Source organism: Poecilia reticulata, linkage group LG12, assembly GCF_000633615.1.
Source record: "Poecilia reticulata strain Guanapo linkage group LG12, Guppy_female_1.0+MT, whole genome shotgun sequence".
NCBI classification, from domain to species: domain Eukaryota; kingdom Metazoa; phylum Chordata; class Actinopteri; order Cyprinodontiformes; family Poeciliidae; genus Poecilia; species Poecilia reticulata.
In genome coordinates, this window is record NC_024342.1 from 3527616 (window position 1) to 3546946 (window position 19331).

Below are 19331 nucleotides of genomic sequence, written 5' to 3' on the forward strand. Positions count from 1 at the left end.
AAAAAGACTACATCAGTTTTAAAAAAAAAAGACACTCCAGTTCCAAATCCCAACCTTCCAGCAGGTGGCGATTCTGAACAAGTGGGACGATTTTTCCACATAACAATAGAATTCGAGGAAGAACAAACTGACCAATCATGTGGCAGTGACGCCACTGAACGTTTGCTTGGATTTTGCTGAATGTTTGAAACAAGGACGCTTCTTAAAACTAGATGTAAATCTTTACCTTTCCGTTTCAACAGCAACGAAGACGCCATTTTTTTACTTTTTACGACTGGTTTCTCTAAGCAGTATAAAAACAGGGAGAGAAAATGTCATAGCAGGAAGAGAAATAAACTAGCATTTTTATTTAGCAACCGTAGAAGTTAACCGGGTACCAGACGGTTTGAGTGTTGTTGCTTTTGTTACGAAGCGACGTATGTATTGGCTACCAAGATGGAGGTGGCTGTTAAAGGTGAGTTTCACTGTAAGAAAATTAAAAGTGATTGTTTAAAAAATATTGTCTTACATGTTTCTTTAAGGCTGGACAGTTTACTGTCCATCTGTTGTGGGCTGGACAACAGTCTGTTATTGTTTTAATCGCTACAAGTAACATTGGTCTCAGTATTTCGCTGACACAGACTAGTTGAAGAGAGAAAAAGTTACCTTCCTCCCTGGATCCAAAGGCCCAGTTGAGGTGGTTCTGATGAGACCCCTGGGACAGACAGAACTTGCTCTAGAGCAGGGGTCACCAACTCCAGTCCTCAAGTGCTACCATCCTGCAACTTTTAGATTCACCTCTGTTCCAAAATGTCTGAATTTCTTCACCAGCATTCATTCCTCTCTGCAGTAGGCTGGAAATGAGCAGTTTATGTGATCCAGGTGTGTTTGAGCAGAGACGCATCTAAAAGTTGCAGGACGGTAGCCCTCGAGGACTGGAGTTGGTGACCCCTGCTCTACAGTCTCTTCCGGTTTGGGATCCACCAGAATACACTGCAAAGTTTACTTGGAAAGATCTGTGTCTGGTTTCCTTTCTTGGACCTGTTATCCTGACAAAAACTGGATGAAAGGTTTGGAACAGAAGCAGAAAGAAAACCATAGTAACTCTGAAACATGGTGATGGCAGCATTACGATCTGTGGTTACTTTTTCTCTGGAAATGGTGCTTTTAATGAAGGCAGATGCTGTTATCAAAAGATGGTTTCTGTGAGTGACAGAAACAGAGTGAGCGTATGGTAAATGCTGAAACTGATGTAAAAGTTCCTTCAACAAAGAATTAATTTAATACTATGCCCACTATTGCAACCAGGTTACATTTACTCCTTAATAAAAACCAGTTTTTGAATGATAAAAATAACACAGGGTTTGCTCTGTTAAAGTTAAAACAACTGTCAACATGATTTGTCATGGTTTCATTTTTTTTTTAAATCCCCAAATTTAAAACGGCAGTTTGCACACTTTTGAGAGCAACAATAGAGATGTTTAAACCTGTTCTGTGGAAGTAATATCAACAAAAAAAAGAACTGAAGCTCTTGACAAGAATATTTAAGTAGAAAGGAGTAATTAGGACCTTTATAGATTGAAAGAGAAAACAATTAAATAACAAAAATTGACCATGAGTGGGAGGGGGAAAATTATTTTTAGATTAATTCCACATATTTACAAGAAAAAAAACGTGGATACTCTCTGATGTCTAAAAGCTGCAAAGTTATGACAATGAAACTAGTTTTCCATGATTAAAGGCATACATTTAAAACAAAGATTTCTGGACATTGTACAGTAAACTTTAACATTTACTGAGGTTATAAAGTCAGACATTTGCAACCAAATCTTGGAAATCCTCTTGGACTGAAGGGATAAATTTAAGAAATAGGAATCTGGAAAAGTAAGTGTAGATCCAGGGTCAGAACAACATCTGACTTTGTAAAGCATACGGAATAAACGCCTATGACTGAGAGGAAGAAGTTGCAATATGGCTGTATCAAATTTACACGTTTTCCTATAATGTTATTTTTGTAAATATTTTAAATGAATCTCAGAATTTCTCGCTTTTTTTGGCAAAATTTTACTCCTCTATTTACTCTAAAATGTCCCTACTGCCCTGTTGTATCTAAGGAAACTGGCTCCCTTGTTGAACCAATTTATAAAATTCCTGACTGACCAGTATGACGTCACAGAATATATCTCAACTTTCATGTTGGAGAGTGTTCTGTTTATTTCTTAATTATCGTATTTGTGTTTCCAGGGAGAGCCAAAAGGAAGCACCTGGATGCGCAGGAATGTGACGAACTGCAGCGCAGCGAAGACGGCACAGACGCTCTGACCAGACGCAACGCAGCGCAGGGCAGGCGAGACCCCAACTGGGGCCTTTACCCCAGAACCCCCACAAAGCAACGGCGGAAAGGTAATGCACTCCAAACTATGACCATGTGGAACAGATATGGGGATCAATAAACAGTGGTGGTAAAATAATAATAATAATAATGAATTGCTACTGTCAAGTTCCGTTTAGGAAAATCTTTTGATTGAACCAAATCTGTTCTTGTCTTCCCTATTTGTGAATTTAACTTTATTGACTTCAAACTGTATAAATAAACTGCTGAGGTTTCAAATTTCAAAATAACATGAATATCCATTAAGTAGAGATGGACAATAAATTGATTTTAGGGATTAATAAAATTTTTGTGTTTTGGAGGATTTAATTTTTGGATATTTGTTTTTTTTGGCCAGTGTGCTTCTATAGCTTCTATAGCTCCTGGCATCACGCCAGGACGGCCATCTTGTTTCTTTGTAGCTGGCCTTTGATAGAATTTCAAGACGTTTCTGGTGAACCAGTGTCTTTGTTCTGCTAACATTATGACTATATTCTAGTAATTAACCAAAGATTCTCATAGCCTGGCCCTCATACTCTGTCTCACAACTAAAGCAAAGATTAATTGAAATAAAAGCTGCTTTTTCAAAATAATTTTGGTCATGCGTAACGTCTACTTTTAGTAAAAGAAAACGAGACAATAAAAGATTAAAATTGGATCTAGCATGAAACATTTGAGATTTTATTTTTAAGATTCGTCACCCAGCCCCACCTCTAAGAGAGACTGTTTGCAAAACTACACATAAACACTGACCCTTGTATTGAGCCATATATTTTTATTTCACCTAATTATGTGACTCTCACAAAAAAAAAAAAAAGAAGTTCTCTACTCTTTTCCATCATTTTTCAGGTCCGTTTGTTTTAGGAAGTCCATCTGGGCAGCAGAAGGCCATTCATGACTTTTTCTCTGTAACAAAAGTTATCAGCTCGAGTCCGCACAAATCCTCCGCCATGCCCTCCACATCGACACACAGAGCGGGGTCGGGGGTCGTATTCGAGGATGACGACGACGACGTTAGCTTGTTGGCCACCCCGACTGCAGCCGAGGTCATCGCCGAGGACGAGGACGAGATTGACGACGACAGTCTGTTAGCTGCTGAAATGTTGCCAGAGAAGGTTTCCTCTGCCGATGCCCGTCTGCCAGAGGCGGACTATCTGGAGGGAATGACGGCGGAGATGTTCGGAGACGACGAGGACTTTGACGACTTTGAGGAGGAGGAAGTGGAGGTGGAGCCTCTTCCAGATGCCCACTTTGGGCTCCTGAGCAGCGACAAGGTTCTGCTGCACCCGCAGGGCTGCGTGGGCGACCTCCCGGAGGAGGTGCTGAGGGAGGTGCTGTGTCTGGTTCCCGCCGCCGACCTTTATCGCAACGTCTGCCTGGTGTGCCATCGCTGGAGGAACATCGTTCTGGACCCGAAGGTGAGACCAACCGACCCGAACCTGAACCGGCAGCAGCAGGTTCTCTTATTGTCAAGTCACATTTCAGCAACAGCACAGTTCAAGCTCCTCCTCTGGGCTGTAGCTTCTGACCTTTCACCTCACAGACCAGCCCTACCCCAAGACTCCCCCACTCAACTCCTTCAGACTAGCCAGCAGCAATTAGCAAACACCTGGTGGCACTGAGCTCATTTTGTGCTCATCATCTGAAGGTAAAAATGTTACAGGGTTAAACGAGGAGCCATGTTGTGATGACATCCTGAAGGTGGAGTTTCTTAAAGAGACAGAGGCCCAATTTCAAAGTGTTAAATTACAAATTCAAATTTCTTTTAAGTCAAATTAGATATATAGAGCATTTTTATTACAACTGAACGTAACATACTTACTTTATTGTGCTATAAAATGGCACCATGTGCCTGGAAAACACTCACCAATACCGTCCTTTAAACTTACTAGCATATTTTATAGATTCTACTCCCAAAAAACTGTGTAAACGTTCCACCGCTCTGTTTCCCAGTTTGTGCCTTTCAAGAAGCAATACTTCCGCTATATGATGAAAGAGAAGGAGACGGTGCTGGAGGTCTGCTCCACTCTGAAAAACAGCAACATCACCTGCCCTGCACCTTCAGAGCACAGCATCCGAAACCTCGTGGTGTAAGTCTCACCCGTCAGTGTCGTTTGGGATCAACTGTGGCAGGTCTTGTACATGTGTTCCAGTTTATTTTAATGTTTTAGTTTTTTTGCGTCGTTCAGGCTAATGGCTCAGCATAAAGTCGGCGAGCGCGTGAAGCCAGACGACGTCCTGAGCTGCGTGAAGAAACACCGGCTCTTCCCTCAGGCCGAAGCCGCCATCAGGCTTCGCATTCCTGACATCCAGAAGTTTCTCCCCCTTGGCATTGAGGTACGACTCCGTTGCAGGTTGAGGAGCCGGTTCAGATCTTTACGCTGTGAACCCGACTGGCAGGGTTTCTGTCTGACCTCCAGGGTCCCAACCCGTACGCAGCCATGGCGGTTATATTGGTCCTGAGTGAGAGCGTGGGCGACGTGCAGGCCTTGGTCTCTCTGCTCTCCGGCTGCATGTCGCTGACCACCATCACAGAGTATCTGAGCCACATGGCCATGATGCTGCTCGCTTTGGAGAGGAACAAAATCAAGATTGGCTACAGGTGAGACCAGCAGGTGGTGGTGCTGATGGTCAGATGTGGTTCTGCTCAGCCTGACAATAATTTATTTAAATTTTTTTCTCCCCTTCTGTCCTCTCAGGTTACACTACAACATCTACTACGTTCTTTACTTGCTGGAAAACGGTCCATTTTCTACCAATTCTAACCAGAACGGGTGAGTCCAAAGGACACTGGCTTTTATTAGCACTTAATATGAAATATATAATAATAATAATTCTAACTGTTGTTGCACAATATATGGGAATTAACATCTGTGTCGGCTGGTTTTAGTTATTTATTTTAGCATATAAATATCGATCCGATAAGTTAAACTGCCTATCCACTCAGCACCAATAAATAGTCCCCTACAGTCTTCTTTTTATTTTTTACTGCAGTGAAATTTGCAAAAAAATCTCCATACATACACAAAGGAACCTATTAATAAAATTCAAACTGTGTCCTAACTTGTCTCTGTGAAATCTCAAGAGGGTTTTAAGAGTTTCCGACTTGTGTCTTTGTGTGTTTGCGGTAGACTCCCTCAGATTCATCTCACGAGAGAACAGCAGGAGATCCTGAGCCACAACGTCCAGGACGACCACGTGGTCAAGATAGTAGCGTTTGCAGGTATTGTTTCTGAGCGTTGTTTGACTTTTTCAGACTTAGCCTCAGGCGTCTGCAATAAAGAATCGGTAACGTGAAAATCATGACAGAGCACCGCTTTTCAACAGTTGGTTGGTTTAAGTAGTTGCGTTTCCACTGACGATATGACTATGCAATTTGACATTTTGAAAATAAATTTGCTTAATGGAGACACAGCAATTTAGGAAAAAGTTTTATTTATTTTTTTTGTTTTTTCGATAAAAAAAAAAAAGTTGGTGCGAGGATGAGGTGGGGTTTATTTCATGGAACTCCAATGGAAACATTTTTTTCGCCTCACACAAGTCACATGATCAATAACCGGATGTTGCCACTGGCACAAACTGAACTTACAGCCTGAACAAACTTATTCACGTGTGATTTTCATTTCATTTCTTATTTAATGGAAACGCTGCAAGTGCAAAATTTTGCCTTTTTGACGTTAGTGAGACCATTGACAAAGTTTTTGCACACGTTTACAATAGAATTACGTGAGGAGTTAGTTTAGACCATTTGGTTCATATATTATCTTAATCCAGTCAGGAAAGTAATTGGTGACAAATAAGCCAGAAGAAAATAATAATTTAAAAAGGTTGGGCTTTTTAATACCACAAGTCAAGAACATGGTGTTATTATTCCAACAAAGTGCTGCAGTTTCTGCCCTTTGATTTGTTTGGCACTTTGACACCAGGGGGCGACCTTTCTCTTTTGGTTCAGTCCTACAGTATGTTGTCCTTAGAGCAGCAGAGCTATTATAATGAAGCTTGATTCACTGTGAAATATCATCAAAAGTGAATTATTAAACCTATATTTAGGTTTATTAAGCTAAACCTAAATATAAACTCTCAAAATAAGTTTGTTGAATTAGAATAGTATCAAGACTTAAAAACTGGCTAGACGTTTTCAGCTCTCTATAGTCCTCTCCTAGTCGCAATACTGTTTTTTGTTGTTGTTGTTTTTTTGTGACACAGGCACGGGGAAAACGACCACGTTGGTGAGATACGCCGCCCAGCGTCCGCACCTCCGCTTCCTCTACGTGGCGTTTAACAACTCGGTGGCCTCCGAGGCCCGACGGCGCTTCCCTCCCAACGTGGACTGCAAGACGGCCCACTCCTTGGCCTACAGCGACGTTGGGAGGAGGTGAGGAACCTGTTCAGGGGGCGGCGGGTTGCTGCTGCACGTTCATGAACCGGATTCGGTCGTCTCGGTCTTGTGTAGACAGGCGTCACTTACTGACTGCACTGTCGCGCTCTGCGTCGCAGATATAAAACTTACGAGAAGCTCACCTTCAACGTGAAGCCGTTCTCCATCAACCTCGCCCTGACTCCTGGAGCCGGAGGGTACAGCAGGGCCAAAGTGGTGACCACCATCCTGAACGCCTTCATGGCCTCGGCGGACCAAACCATCGGGCCCCAGCACGTCCCCTATGACTACGCAATCTGCAAGGGCCACAGGAAAATAATAGAACCCGACGAGCAACAGGTAGACGCTTACACCGCTTTCGCTCTCCTGATGAATACATCTGTGACGAAGTGTTAACGTTTTCTTTTGTACTTCTAGTTTTTTATCGCCGAGGCAAAGGACATCTGGAACAAAATGAAGGACGTCAGAGAGAAATCAAAGCAGGCCTACTACATGCCTCATGATGGTACGGCGTCCACAGCGGAAACGTATGGAAGCTAAAGCATCTCAGGTTAAAACTGGACTCTTTGTTGCCTAGGTTACCTGAAGCTGTGGCAGCTCAGAGACCCAAAGCCCTGCCTGACAGACCGATACGACGCCATTTTTATCGACGAGGCTCAGGACTGCACACCAGGTACTGTGGATTCATTGGCAGATGGCCTCATGGTCGCCCGGTTTCGCCCGTGGTTTTAAGAGCTCTGTTCCTCCGGTCAGCCATCATGGACGTGCTGCTGGCCCAGCGCTGCGGGAAGATCCTGGTGGGAGACCCCCACCAGCAGATCTACACCTTTAAAGGAGCAGTCAACGCCCTGCGCGCAGTTCACCACACACACATCTTCTACCTCACTCAGGTACAAGCTAACAGTCTGGCTCTTCTCATCATGCACTCAGATTGACTCAGATTTGCACGGATTCCAGTGGATGAAAGCTTTTCTGATTCCAGTCTCGTGTGTACAATTGTATTCTTTAAAACAATGATAATGATAATTGCTGCGAAATGAATTACTCGATCCAACCAGTTTGGTTTCCTTGGAAGGCAAACTTTTCCTCCAATTGACAGAATAAACTGAACTTGACCACATAGTTTAACTAAGAACTACATTTATTGTGAATTGGGACTGAATAAATGAACTGAATTGAATTGGGTAGATGACACAAACATATGGGAAAACTAAAAGAAATGTATAAAAGGAGCAGGCTATGCTTTATTTACAATAATTTAACACCAGGTATTTTCCTCCCACTGCAGTTATCCACTATGTATTGATCCAACACATAAAATCCCTGTAGAATATAAGGTTTGTGGTTCAATGGGTGTGAATACTTCTGTAAAGTTTTAATGTGAGAAAGTAAGCTTACAAAAATGGTGGTTATATTTTTTCCTCAAATAATTACAAACTGCTTTTATATTTACTCAGATTTTTCTTTTGAATAATATAAAAAATCAGGTGTAGAATAAGTGTGTAGATCACAAATTAGTCTGACTATTTTGAAAGTTTTATCTTCAACCCCTGAGGATGAAGTGTTAAGACTGACTTTAACTTGTTTATTTAGAAAATTTGTGAATCTGATGAGCGGCCATGTTAACCGGTTTTCTAATTAAAAATAACTCGCACGCTTTTTTAAAAAGTTTACTCATCTTTAGCGTTTTGCAGCTGAAAAGCGTAAAATCACGCTGTGTGTCTGGTCCAGAGCTTTCGGTTTGGAGCGGAGATCGCCTTCGTGGGCGCAGCCATCCTGAAAGTCTGCAAAGGGGTCAAGAAGATTCTGGTTGGAGGAATGCAGAAAAGTAAGAGCTGCAGAGGCTTGTCTTTAACAGAAGAACAGCTGAGAGTTTGTTTTAGGCTTTTACTTAAAACTGCAACTAACTAACAGTTATTTTAGTGATCTATGATTCTGACGATTAATCTGTTAATTGGATTTTAAAAAATTGCCACATTCTGCAGATTTTGCATTTATAATCACTTATGTTTAGTTGATGCAATATTAGAAATATGTCAAGAGACGCAAATAATCAAATAGTTCAAGTCCTTTATTAAGTAAGAAGATAAACATTTTATTAAAATGACTGACAGTATAGGACTAATCTGTTAACTATTTTTCAGCCCTACTGATTAATAATTGGATAGCAAAAGGTACTTAAGAGGAGATTTAAAAATGTTAATCATGATTAATCATGATTAATTGCATTGCATCATGATTAATCGTGATGCAACATGATTGATCATAATGCAACATCATTCATCTTGATTAATCGTGATGTGACATAATTAAGCATGACGCGACATGATTAATTGTGATTAATTAATCGTTATTAATCATGATGCAACATGATTGATCATAATGCAACATTATTCATCCTGATTAATCGTGATCAATTATGTTGCATCATGATCATTCATGATGCGACATGATTAATCATGATTAATCGTAATGCGACATGGTTAATCGTGATCAGGCACGACTAATCATGATTAATCATGGTGCATCATGATCAGATTCTACTGTTAATTTTCCAGGTGGTGTGTGTGATGAGATGGCAGAGAAAGCCCTGGAGGCTATGAAGAAGGGCGAGAGCTGCAGCCGGGGGAAGATCGGCGTCCTGTCTCGGTGTAACCTGGGCGTCTTTAAGGGCGCCGTCCAACTTACAGACGCCAACCAGCAGTGCCGGATCCACTTCATCGGTGTGAGTGTTTACACCCACGCACACAGAGAGGATTTAAAATAGAAAAGAAAAGTGGTCAATGTAAGTTTTCACTTCCATCTAACAGGGAGTGAAAAACATTGGGCTGGAGAAGATCATGGACATCTACCATCTGATGACTCATGCAGGGCAGGAATCCAAAAGAAGAGGTCAGTGTCCAGTCATATAAAAAAAGAAAAAATCTTTTCAAGCCGATGAGTAAGTTTGATTTACTTGGGTATTATAATAAAAAATAAAATAAAATAATAATAATGCTGAAGAACATTGCAAAAATACTGATTCGTACCGTGAGAGAAAATAAACCGGAGGGCGCAGCATCCAAACACTAAAATTATCCCTCATAAAAAGGACCAGTTGAGACTAAAGCACCAGACTGAAAACTTTTGCCGGGTGATAAATTCTCCCACTAATGATTGCGATAAACGACAATATTGCCATTTTGAGACCATTTTCAAGCAATGTATTGATACGTTTGCCCTCTCAAAGTGAACTTTAACTTTGACACTTAACACTGGAACCGGAAGACATTTTGAAAATTCTAAAATAAAACACGAGAGTCAAAAACCATAAATAAAATTGAACTAGAAACCACACACAACCAAAACTACAGATGAAATAAATGATGTCGTCTCTAAACAAAATTGCCCTTCAATAAGTATGACTCATCAGAATGGAAATAATCAAGCTAATTTGAAGTTATGATGCGTTTGAATGATTCATTGATTGACGCGACAGATGAGGAAACCATAAATGGTTTTCTTTCTCAGTTGTCCGTACTTTAGATTACGGACAATCTCAGTTAAATACTTTGAAGTTTGCGGGTTTACAAAAGAAAACAAAAAAAATGATTAGACAGGGTATGAATGCTTTTACAAGGCGATGTGAGAGTAAATGTTTACCTTCTGATGCCCTGTCAGCCATCAAAGACCCCCTCATCCGGACGTTTTTCTCAAGCAAGAGGGACCCCTACTTGATCTTTAAGGACTACATCATCCAAACTGAAGACAAGGAGCTGGATGGGAAGCTCAGCATCGTGGAGAAATACAGAGAGCGCATCCCAGAGCTGGTGGCCCGTCTCAAGGCGTGCGCAGAGACCGACTTCCACCAAGCAGGTATGCGCCAACTCCAACACGGAGTGGACGGCGACGGGTGTTTTTTTCAGAAAAGTAGCCACTTTGCAACTCTTTTTTTTCACCCTGCAGCTTGATTTACTTAAGGTGTGATTAGAGTAAAGCTGATACCAGATGATAAAAGGTCGTGGTCTGGACGAAGGAGGCGGTGGGTTTTAGAAGCTTGGCTGATCCAAGCGTCTTTTGTGACATGGAACTCCTGTAGGAGGTTTTTATTGTCACGGTGTATCACCTGAAGGACAACCTGCTGTTTCTGTTTTTCCATTCAGTCTTACGGAAATGAAAAACAAGCTATTGAAAATGTTCAGAACTTGCGTCTGTCCATTTTTCCTTCATTGTTTTAGCAAATATTTCAATTCTGCAACTAACGACTATTCTAGTAATCGATTCTTCTGACGATTAATCGGACGTTTTTTAGGGTACACTGCAAATGTTTCTTTTAACCACTTAAGCTTATTTTATACAATATAAAAAAAAAAAGAAAATCCAAGAAAATAAATAACTTGATTCCTTTAAGTAAGAAAATAAACATTTAATTGTCTAGAATGCAGTAACAGTATGTGGTGGTCTTTCAGCAAATGGCATATTTTAGAGTCTGTATACTCCAGTGAGCGATTAATTGATTACTAAATTAGTTGATGATTATTTCAATAATCGATTAATCATGATTAACCTGATTAACCTGATTAATTGCCTTAAGCCATATTTTCTCTGCACCCAGACTTTATTGTTGGAACTGTCCACAAGGCCAAAGGTCTGGAGTTCGACACTGTGATCGTCACCGACGATTTTGCCAGCGTCCCCGCTTCCGGCCACAACCTCTGCCGCATTCAAGACTTCTCTTTTTGTACGTTTCCTTCCCCCTCACACACACATACTCTTTCTTTTGGAAAAAATAAACATTTTATGATGAGCTGTCCTACTGATTGCGCTCGTTTCACTTACCTCCGCAGCTAAGATTCCAGACGACGAGTGGAACCTGTTGTATGTGGCGGTGACTCGTGCCATGTCCTCCCTGGTTATAACTAAAAACATCCTCCGGATTCTCACTGTGGCTGGGGTGGGATATGATCACACAGTACATTTATTACACCCACTGTCTGCTCACAGTCCTCGCAAAGTAGCACAGTCTGTTCAAACCAGAGGTTGCGTTAACTGAATATTTTTCGTATTTTACCGGTTATTTTGTTAAACGACCGGAAAATTTGAACCCCGTCTGTCATTTGACAGGTTATAATTAACACCCTTGATTGGTGCACATGGACAGACATTACAGACTTTACGCAAAGAGTTCATCACAGAGGCAACTAAAATCAATTAATAAAAAAATCCTTTCTGAATATCATCTCATGGACTCTGAACTGAATGCGTCTTTCTGACCGGGAGCTGGTAGCGCTTTGGAGCATCTGGTTAAGAAGCGCATTCCAAAGCTTTTGTAGAAATGGCGCCTTTAATTCAAGTCTCTATTACAAACCAGATAAAACTAAAGAGAATAGAACGCTGTGTTAATCCATTTATAATGAATGAGACTTATTTATTTCCTCAGGCAGTTTGTCTCTTGAGGAAATAAATGACTATGCCGAAGTTAATTAGACCATAGCATGCACAGTCCACTGCACAACCAAGGAGGATGCAGCTTTGCCGCTGTGAAAATTAAACTTAAATCATCCTGCAGTTTTAACAAATGGAGCCTTCTGGGTGCACATTACCCTCCCGCACCCAGGAGAGCGGCATTCTGGAGTGCGGAAGATGTAGCATCTGTCCATTTCGGAGAAGTGAAACCACACAAAAAATAAATAAATAAATAATCCCGGTAAAAGTGCATGCCCGGCCCGCGCACAGGGTAAAAAACTCACAAAGTTCAATTGGTCGGTTTGGATCAGACAGATCCAACTGACTGATGAACCAGCGCAGATGCGACCAGGAGAAATTTGTGAAGTACTGTGCGTTCAGACCCCGGCAGGTGAAGTAATTTAAGTGGAGTCGTTTAATTTCAGTTGTTATAAGTTAGTGGTTTGTGTCACTATGGATGAAAAATTTAGATGCATTTATCTCTTTTATGTGTGATGGGATCTGGATTCACAGTTCAACTAGGTGAATATTAACTAAACCGCATAAATAACCTATTTCAATATGATTACAGTTTGACTGGTAAAAATAGTACATGATCGATTTTAAAAAATTTTGTCTGTCAAGATGACGGATAACAAAAAAGTCTAGCGCGACCTCTGGTTCAAACATCCACTTTTACATCCCCATTTCTTCCTGTTACTCTGATACTCAATGTTCATCATATCATGATGGTTCTAAATTAGTAAAATACAAAGTTTTCACAAAGCATCATTAGGCATCTGCTTCTGGACATTTTGCTAAGCAGCCATCAATGTTTCAGTTTAAAAATAATGAAGAGTTTTGATCTCTGAACATAGCCAAGAAGAAACCCAGATGTAAGATGGACATGATCCATAGTATCTTGTTAAAAAATAAATTTAAAAAATGCTAGCTAGCTGTCCAGCTAGTTAGCTTGCTAGGTTCCTAGTTCTCTATTTTGCTGTCTAATCTAGCTATCTAGCACTCTTAAATTATTAGCTCTCTAGCTAGCTCTCTATTTATTAAGCTCTCTATGTATCTAGCTATCTAGCTCTTTATCAATCTAGCTCTATATATTTCCTCCCTCTCTATGTAGCTAGCTATCTGAAATTAAAAGCAAGCTATTGATTTTGTAATTAGTATTTGCCATGTTGCAGTATAACAGGGAGAGAATGTTTGGAGATTTTTCTTACTGTGCTTTTAAACCGTAAAAAACAGGGAAATCACAGATGATATCATGAGGTTCTGGCCCACATCTGAGTCAGCAGGAGCCAGATCTGTTTTTAATTCAGCTCCTCAAACCAACTGCTTCCTTATAAAACTGTATGGAAAATACCGCACTACGCAACTGGACACCTTTGTTCCTTTTAAAAGAACAAACACCGCTCAAACCACAGCAGAAGTACAACATGAAAGCTTCTGAAGTTTCAACCCTCCAACTTGTTCTGATGAACTCAGCTGCAGGTGTGGGACTGTGGCATGTTTTCATTGGTTAAGCTCTTCATGCTGTCTGTGTGTGTGTGTGGGTGGTGGCCTGCTGCATTGGTGCAGAACGACAGCGGTGTAAAGTGCAACTGTGGTCTTATAATCTTCAGAGACAACCTATTTCAGTGTGGATGGTGTTTTTAGTTGATTTTACAGCCACAAACAGTATTTTGTTGGGATTTATTTGTGGAAGACATAAAATCCATCCATCCATCCATTTTCTATACACCCTTGTCCCTTAGTGGGGTCGGGAGGGTTACTGGTGACATAAAATCCATAATTGAGAAATGAAAATCAAACCATTCATGGATTCATAGTTTCCAATGCTTATTTAACAATTCCAGCGCAGATCTTTTGGGATATGTCTCTATCAGTCTTGTGCATGTAGAGTGTGACATTTTTGCTTGTTCTTTGCAAAATAACTCAAATTCACCAAACATCCTTGTTTGGTAGTCTGTTAACACCAGTTTGTCAGTTTAGCCACAGTTGCTTGTGGCATTTGGCTCTGGACTTTTACTAGGACACTCCAGCATAAGTATGCTTTGATCTTAAATATTTCACTCCAACTCTGACTGTTTATTGTTCCACTGGGAGGTGAATCTCTGCCTCATATTATGAAGAGCAGGGTGATGCACAAGGTTGGATATTGGTACAGTTGCAGTTTAGGGTGCCCACCACACTTTTCAGATTGGTGTTAAAAGAAGAAAAGAAAAAAGTTAAAAACCATATCTAATGTTTCTTCACTTCCTAATTACACACTTGTTGCTGATCAATCTTCTAAAATCCCAATAAGAAACTGAACTTTGTGCTTATAATATGATGAAATGAAAACATGGAAGAAGGAATCCCCACCAAATCCGTCCAGTTGAATTATCCAGTCAGTAAGAGGGTCACAGGAAAAGAGATGCTCTCTCTTTTCCACAGGAAGCTGAGGCAATAAATGATTTCTGTAGAAATAGGACTTGAGCAGAATCACATGAGATTACCTCATGTGATGAGGTAATAAATGATTACCTCATGTGATGAGGTAATCTGTCTAATCATTAGACTCCTTCTAGTGGGAAATGTCCAGGCTTTACTTTGTTTAAAAGAAAAATAGGTTGTGAATGCAAACAATCTTATTACGATTAATTGTCTATTAATAGTTTATGAAATTAAAATTAGTTCCAATCGATTAACTAATTCCGTCCGCTTAGACCGCCTTCGGTGTTGTAGTTTGGCCGCCATCCAGCAGAGGGACCCGCTAGTCATCTTGAAGTGGAGCCAGCTGATGCGTATGATACAAAATGGCGGAGCCGTATTGGAACGGAAAAGAGAAATGGTCCAAACACGGCTGTGTTTGGGATGTAAAGTGCACTTTAAGCTGTTCTTTGTTTGAAACATAAACACTCGACAAGCTCCCAAAGTGTCAATTTAAAAGGTTCCTGTTTATTTAGTCCGTATTTACCATATTTTCCGCACTATAAGGCGCACCAGATTATAAGGCGCACCTTCAATGAATGGCCTATTTCAAAACTTTTTTCATATATAAGACGCACCGCTAGGCTTGTCGTGATAAACGATAAATCAATTAATCGCACGATAATTAAAATGAGGTCGATGGGTTTAATTTATCGGCTTTATCGTCTCTTCCTGCCTTTTTTCTTTCTGTTGATGACACTGAATGAAAAAAGGCTCAGCTCCGGTGCTCTCCACTAACCCTCCCTTCCTCATTTCCTTAGTCTAATGTCCAGCGCACACTACACGAGTTGTCGGCCCATTTTCAAAACCTGAGACACACGTTAGCCGACAGAAATCCCAGGTATAGTGGTTCGTATGGTTTCCAGCCACATGGGCACAAAATAATGGCTACAATTCCAGTTAACTAATTTTAAAATCAGGCAATTAATGCTTTACTAGAATCTACCTGAAATGCATGTGACTAGAGTCAGCGTAAAGTCCTGATGAATGAAAATCATTATAACCTATTTATGTCACGTTAACGAAGAACAGCTTACGGGGTTTATCAACTGAGGTAGCAATTTGGCTCCAACTTCTCTCCTCGTCATTTCTATATGCACAAAATGTTGAATAAATATTAATGTTGTTTCCACATATCATCTCCAATGTCTGCTGGACTTCTGGTTACGCCGTGTCAGCTGTTTGGGATTCCCCTCCGTAATTTCCCCTCAGAAAGCACGGAGGAGAATCTGCGCTTTCTGATAGGCTACCTGTCACATTCAGTGTTAAGCTCCCAGTCGGGGAAAACCCCTGATTTAGATCGGAGCGGCCGAAGATCTACCGTAACCCACCACACACTGCAGGATGATCGGTTACAAAATCACCAGCAACAATCTTAGATCGGCCAACRATGTAAGATTGTCATAAGGGGAAAATATGGGCAAAAAAATCGTGTAKTRTGAACTACTGCATTAGGTAGTCGTATGTGCCCATCTTCTCCATTTAAATCTAGTGATTACTGAAGGGCAATATAGTATACAGACTTCATAATCTGCTCTCTTTGGGTTGAATGCAGTATTTATTTCCACTTTGGCTTTATGTTGTTTAGTTTTTATTCAAGTACGTTTTATGTTAATCCATTTTATTTTTGTTTTTCGTTGTTTTTTTTATTTAGTTTATCAGTTCCAGTGTTATGTGTGCTTCTGAAAATAAAGTGTATCTATGGCAGGAAATCGCATGCATTATTAGTCATTTCCATTAAATCAGTGTCAGAAGGTATTGAAACAATATTATCGTTTATCGCAATAATTTTTTAGACAATTAATCGTTCAGCAAAATTTGTTATCGTGACAGGCCTACGCACCGCATCATAAGGCGCATAGAATAGACGCTACAGTAGAGGCTGGAGTTATGTTATGCATCCACTAGATGGAGCTGCACTTCAGGGAATGTCAACAAAACAGTCCGACTCCGGTCAGCGAGAAGAGCCTTCTGCGACTGGGCCAGAAGGCTCAGTCGCAGAAGCAGTAACCGTAGTCGGCGGCTGCTTACCGTAGTTACTAGACCTGTTGTGGCTCAATATTGGTCCATATTATATATGGACCAATATTGAGCCACAACAGGACACCGGATTATAAGGAGCACTGTTGGCTTTTGAGGAAATTGAAGGTTTTCAATTATTATGTATTACCGGAAATACGGTACTACATCTGACACAAAATGAAAACGTAACCATTCATGATATGAAAAGATGGTCGAGCCTCTTGGAACAAGAGAAAACTCTGGTTTTTGGGGAAATGGCTGCTCATCGTTTATAATGGTTTGTTTATCAATAAGATTAATCAACTTTACATTTACATATTAGTCGATAACCTGCGTCCCCTTCATCTCTTTAATTCTTAGGAATACTTCCTCAAGTCGAAGATGCCCAGCTCCCTGGCGGTGGGCAGCGATCCTCTGCCGTGCTCCATCTCAGAATGTCCCAACTGCGTCACACCTGGCTCAGCGTTCGTCATGGCCAGACAAAAGATGCAGTGTGTAAGACGACTTAAAATCTTTATTTTTATTTATTTATTTTTGTGGTAGGAAAATTCAGGGTAAAAACGTTTGTTTTTTTTTTTTTGTTTGTTTGTTTTTTGTTTTTTCTTGCTTTCATTCAGGCCGAGTGCGTGACTAACGAGGGCCCGCTGTGTGAGAGGTGCGTGTGGACCCGCATCGGGCCCACGGCCTTTCTCATGACCGACGACGTCCTCTCCATGGCGGAAATCCCACAGCAGCTCCACGTTCCCATCCACCATCCGTTTTTCCCGGAGCTATTTTTTTGATTTTGTCTCCCAGGAGTGGACATTAAAAACAAACTTCTGTGCAAATACACTTGAAAAACCAGAATTGGATGACTGTCATGAGTGTGTGAGCAAAATTCATGTTTTTCACCAGAGACACAGAACTAATGGTAAGTTTTAACTTTCCCAAAAAAAGAAAAAAAACTAGATTTTTTTAACTTTTGCACATTTTTGCAAAGGAGATTTTACCTTCTTCCTACAATTCTGTTAAGTTAATACAGTGTTGTATGTTTTGTAATGTGTACCTGAAAATTACATTTTCGTTTTCTCTCAATTTCCAGGGTGGGTTGTTTCTTTTCACCTAAATAAGCACATTTTGTCACTACTTCATCTTTGACAGGAAAAACCTGCGTCCAGTAAATCTCACAAATTTGGCAAAGTTGCACAAAAGTCTTCCAGCTCACAAATTAGCTCCATATGTGACTACGATTCTGCAGAAGAGACACGCAGGAGTATAGCGAAACTGTTGCTGGTTGCGCAAAATGATAAAGTCTGCCAATTTTATTTTGGCTTCTAACGTTGGTGTACAAATGGGAATATAATGTCAATAATGACCAACAGGTGTCAGGAAAGGTTTTGGATATTCCAGGACTCGATGAAAATCCTAAGTTTGAAATTCACAAGAACTCATAAGTCCTTTAAAGACTTTTGGTTTCTGTGGCTGTGTTTGTTTTTTTGTAAAGGTCCTGGCAGCTTGACTCACAATGTGGAAGAAAATTCCATGACAGGAAATGGCAAATATTTTTTGACTGGTAAGAAGAGAAGAGCTGCAGAATTAGTCAGCCCCGTCAGCTCACCCACAGTGATTTATTTAAAGTGTTTCTATTCCTCTTGTCTTGCAGCTAGTGAAAATTCTAAACTTAAAGCAGCTGTAGTCTATCCCGTAAACATCGTTGGCATGTTCAGATATTTAAAGCCAATCGGTTAATATTAAACCATCTGATGCTGATTGGCAAATAACTGCAGAAACGTTTCTAGATACTGAAAGATTCCAGTTGCTCTCTTGGCTTTATATAGATGTCTGTTTGCAAATCTTTTTCTCGTTTAATCTTTATTAGTTGTCAAACTTTTTTTTTTTTTACCCATAACTTTATATGGACCAATTGTATGTCTTTGTATGTTTGTATTATTTTGCTTCTTGCCAACATCTGCAATGAATTTTATATCAGTTGCCCAATTAGAAATAGTTCAACAGACACAAAAAATGTTGATCCTGATACAGAATCTTTTTAGAAAGCTAAAGATTAGGGTGATTAAGATAGTTAAAACTAAAACAGTTGTGGCAGGCTACTGGTTTAGCTGACCAAACTGCTTTAGCCAATAGAAGCTAGCAAGCACCGTCGTTAGCTTCCTCCACCTTATTTATTTACTTTGCCAACAAGCTAACAGCGATGTATTTTTCTACTACAGTAAAGCGAACCGTCACTGACGTTGCCTTTTGCTGAACCTCTCTTCAAAAAATCCAAGCTAATCTTTGAAGCGTGGGCTTGGTACATGAAAGTTCAAATTCAATTTCAGCAACAAATTTCTCACGGAGGAAATAAACAAAAAAATGCTCCTAGGTTTAGCTTAGTAATGCTAAATTAAATGATTTCATTTAGTATTTTTCAATTTTATGTATTCAAATGCCATACAAAATTTTGTTACGGCAACTAACTACATTTATTATGCATGACAGCCATGTTGGACTCCAGGGGAGGTTCTAGTTTATTTTTTTTTTCCCAAACAAAGAAGTTGGTAGTTCTGATTTCTGAGTAAAAACGTAATTACAATTTAGGCGTTGAAAGGGTCAGAGGAAGAGGAACTAGAATTTCACACCAACAGAAACCAAAATGGAACAATGCTTTAGCTAAACAAAGATTTTTATGACTAA

At 40.2% G+C, this 19331-nt stretch overlaps 1 protein-coding gene across 2 annotated transcripts; it reads left to right on the forward strand.

Annotated features, from left to right (window-relative positions):
* Positions 1–130: 130 nt before the first annotated feature.
* On the forward strand, positions 131–17732 carry fbxo18 (F-box DNA helicase 1). Of its 2 annotated transcripts, none has more exons than XM_008423334.2 (21): positions 131–454; positions 2224–2382; positions 3200–3768; positions 4304–4440; positions 4522–4687; positions 4771–4952; positions 5050–5124; positions 5482–5573; positions 6557–6725; positions 6848–7067; positions 7146–7233; positions 7306–7401; positions 7482–7618; positions 8460–8556; positions 9287–9453; positions 9539–9620; positions 10389–10583; positions 11323–11448; positions 11555–11661; positions 17019–17153; positions 17276–17732. In XM_008423334.2, exons 1-21 carry the CDS (start codon positions 436–438, stop codon positions 17438–17440), a joined length of 3183 nt encoding a protein of 1060 aa, XP_008421556.1. In that variant the 5' UTR covers positions 131–435; the 3' UTR covers positions 17441–17732. The 2 variants fall into 2 exon arrangements, with proteins under 2 accessions (XP_008421556.1, XP_008421557.1); XM_008423335.2 differs by having other exon boundaries at positions 4540–4687.
* Positions 17733–19331: the final 1599 nt, after the last annotated feature.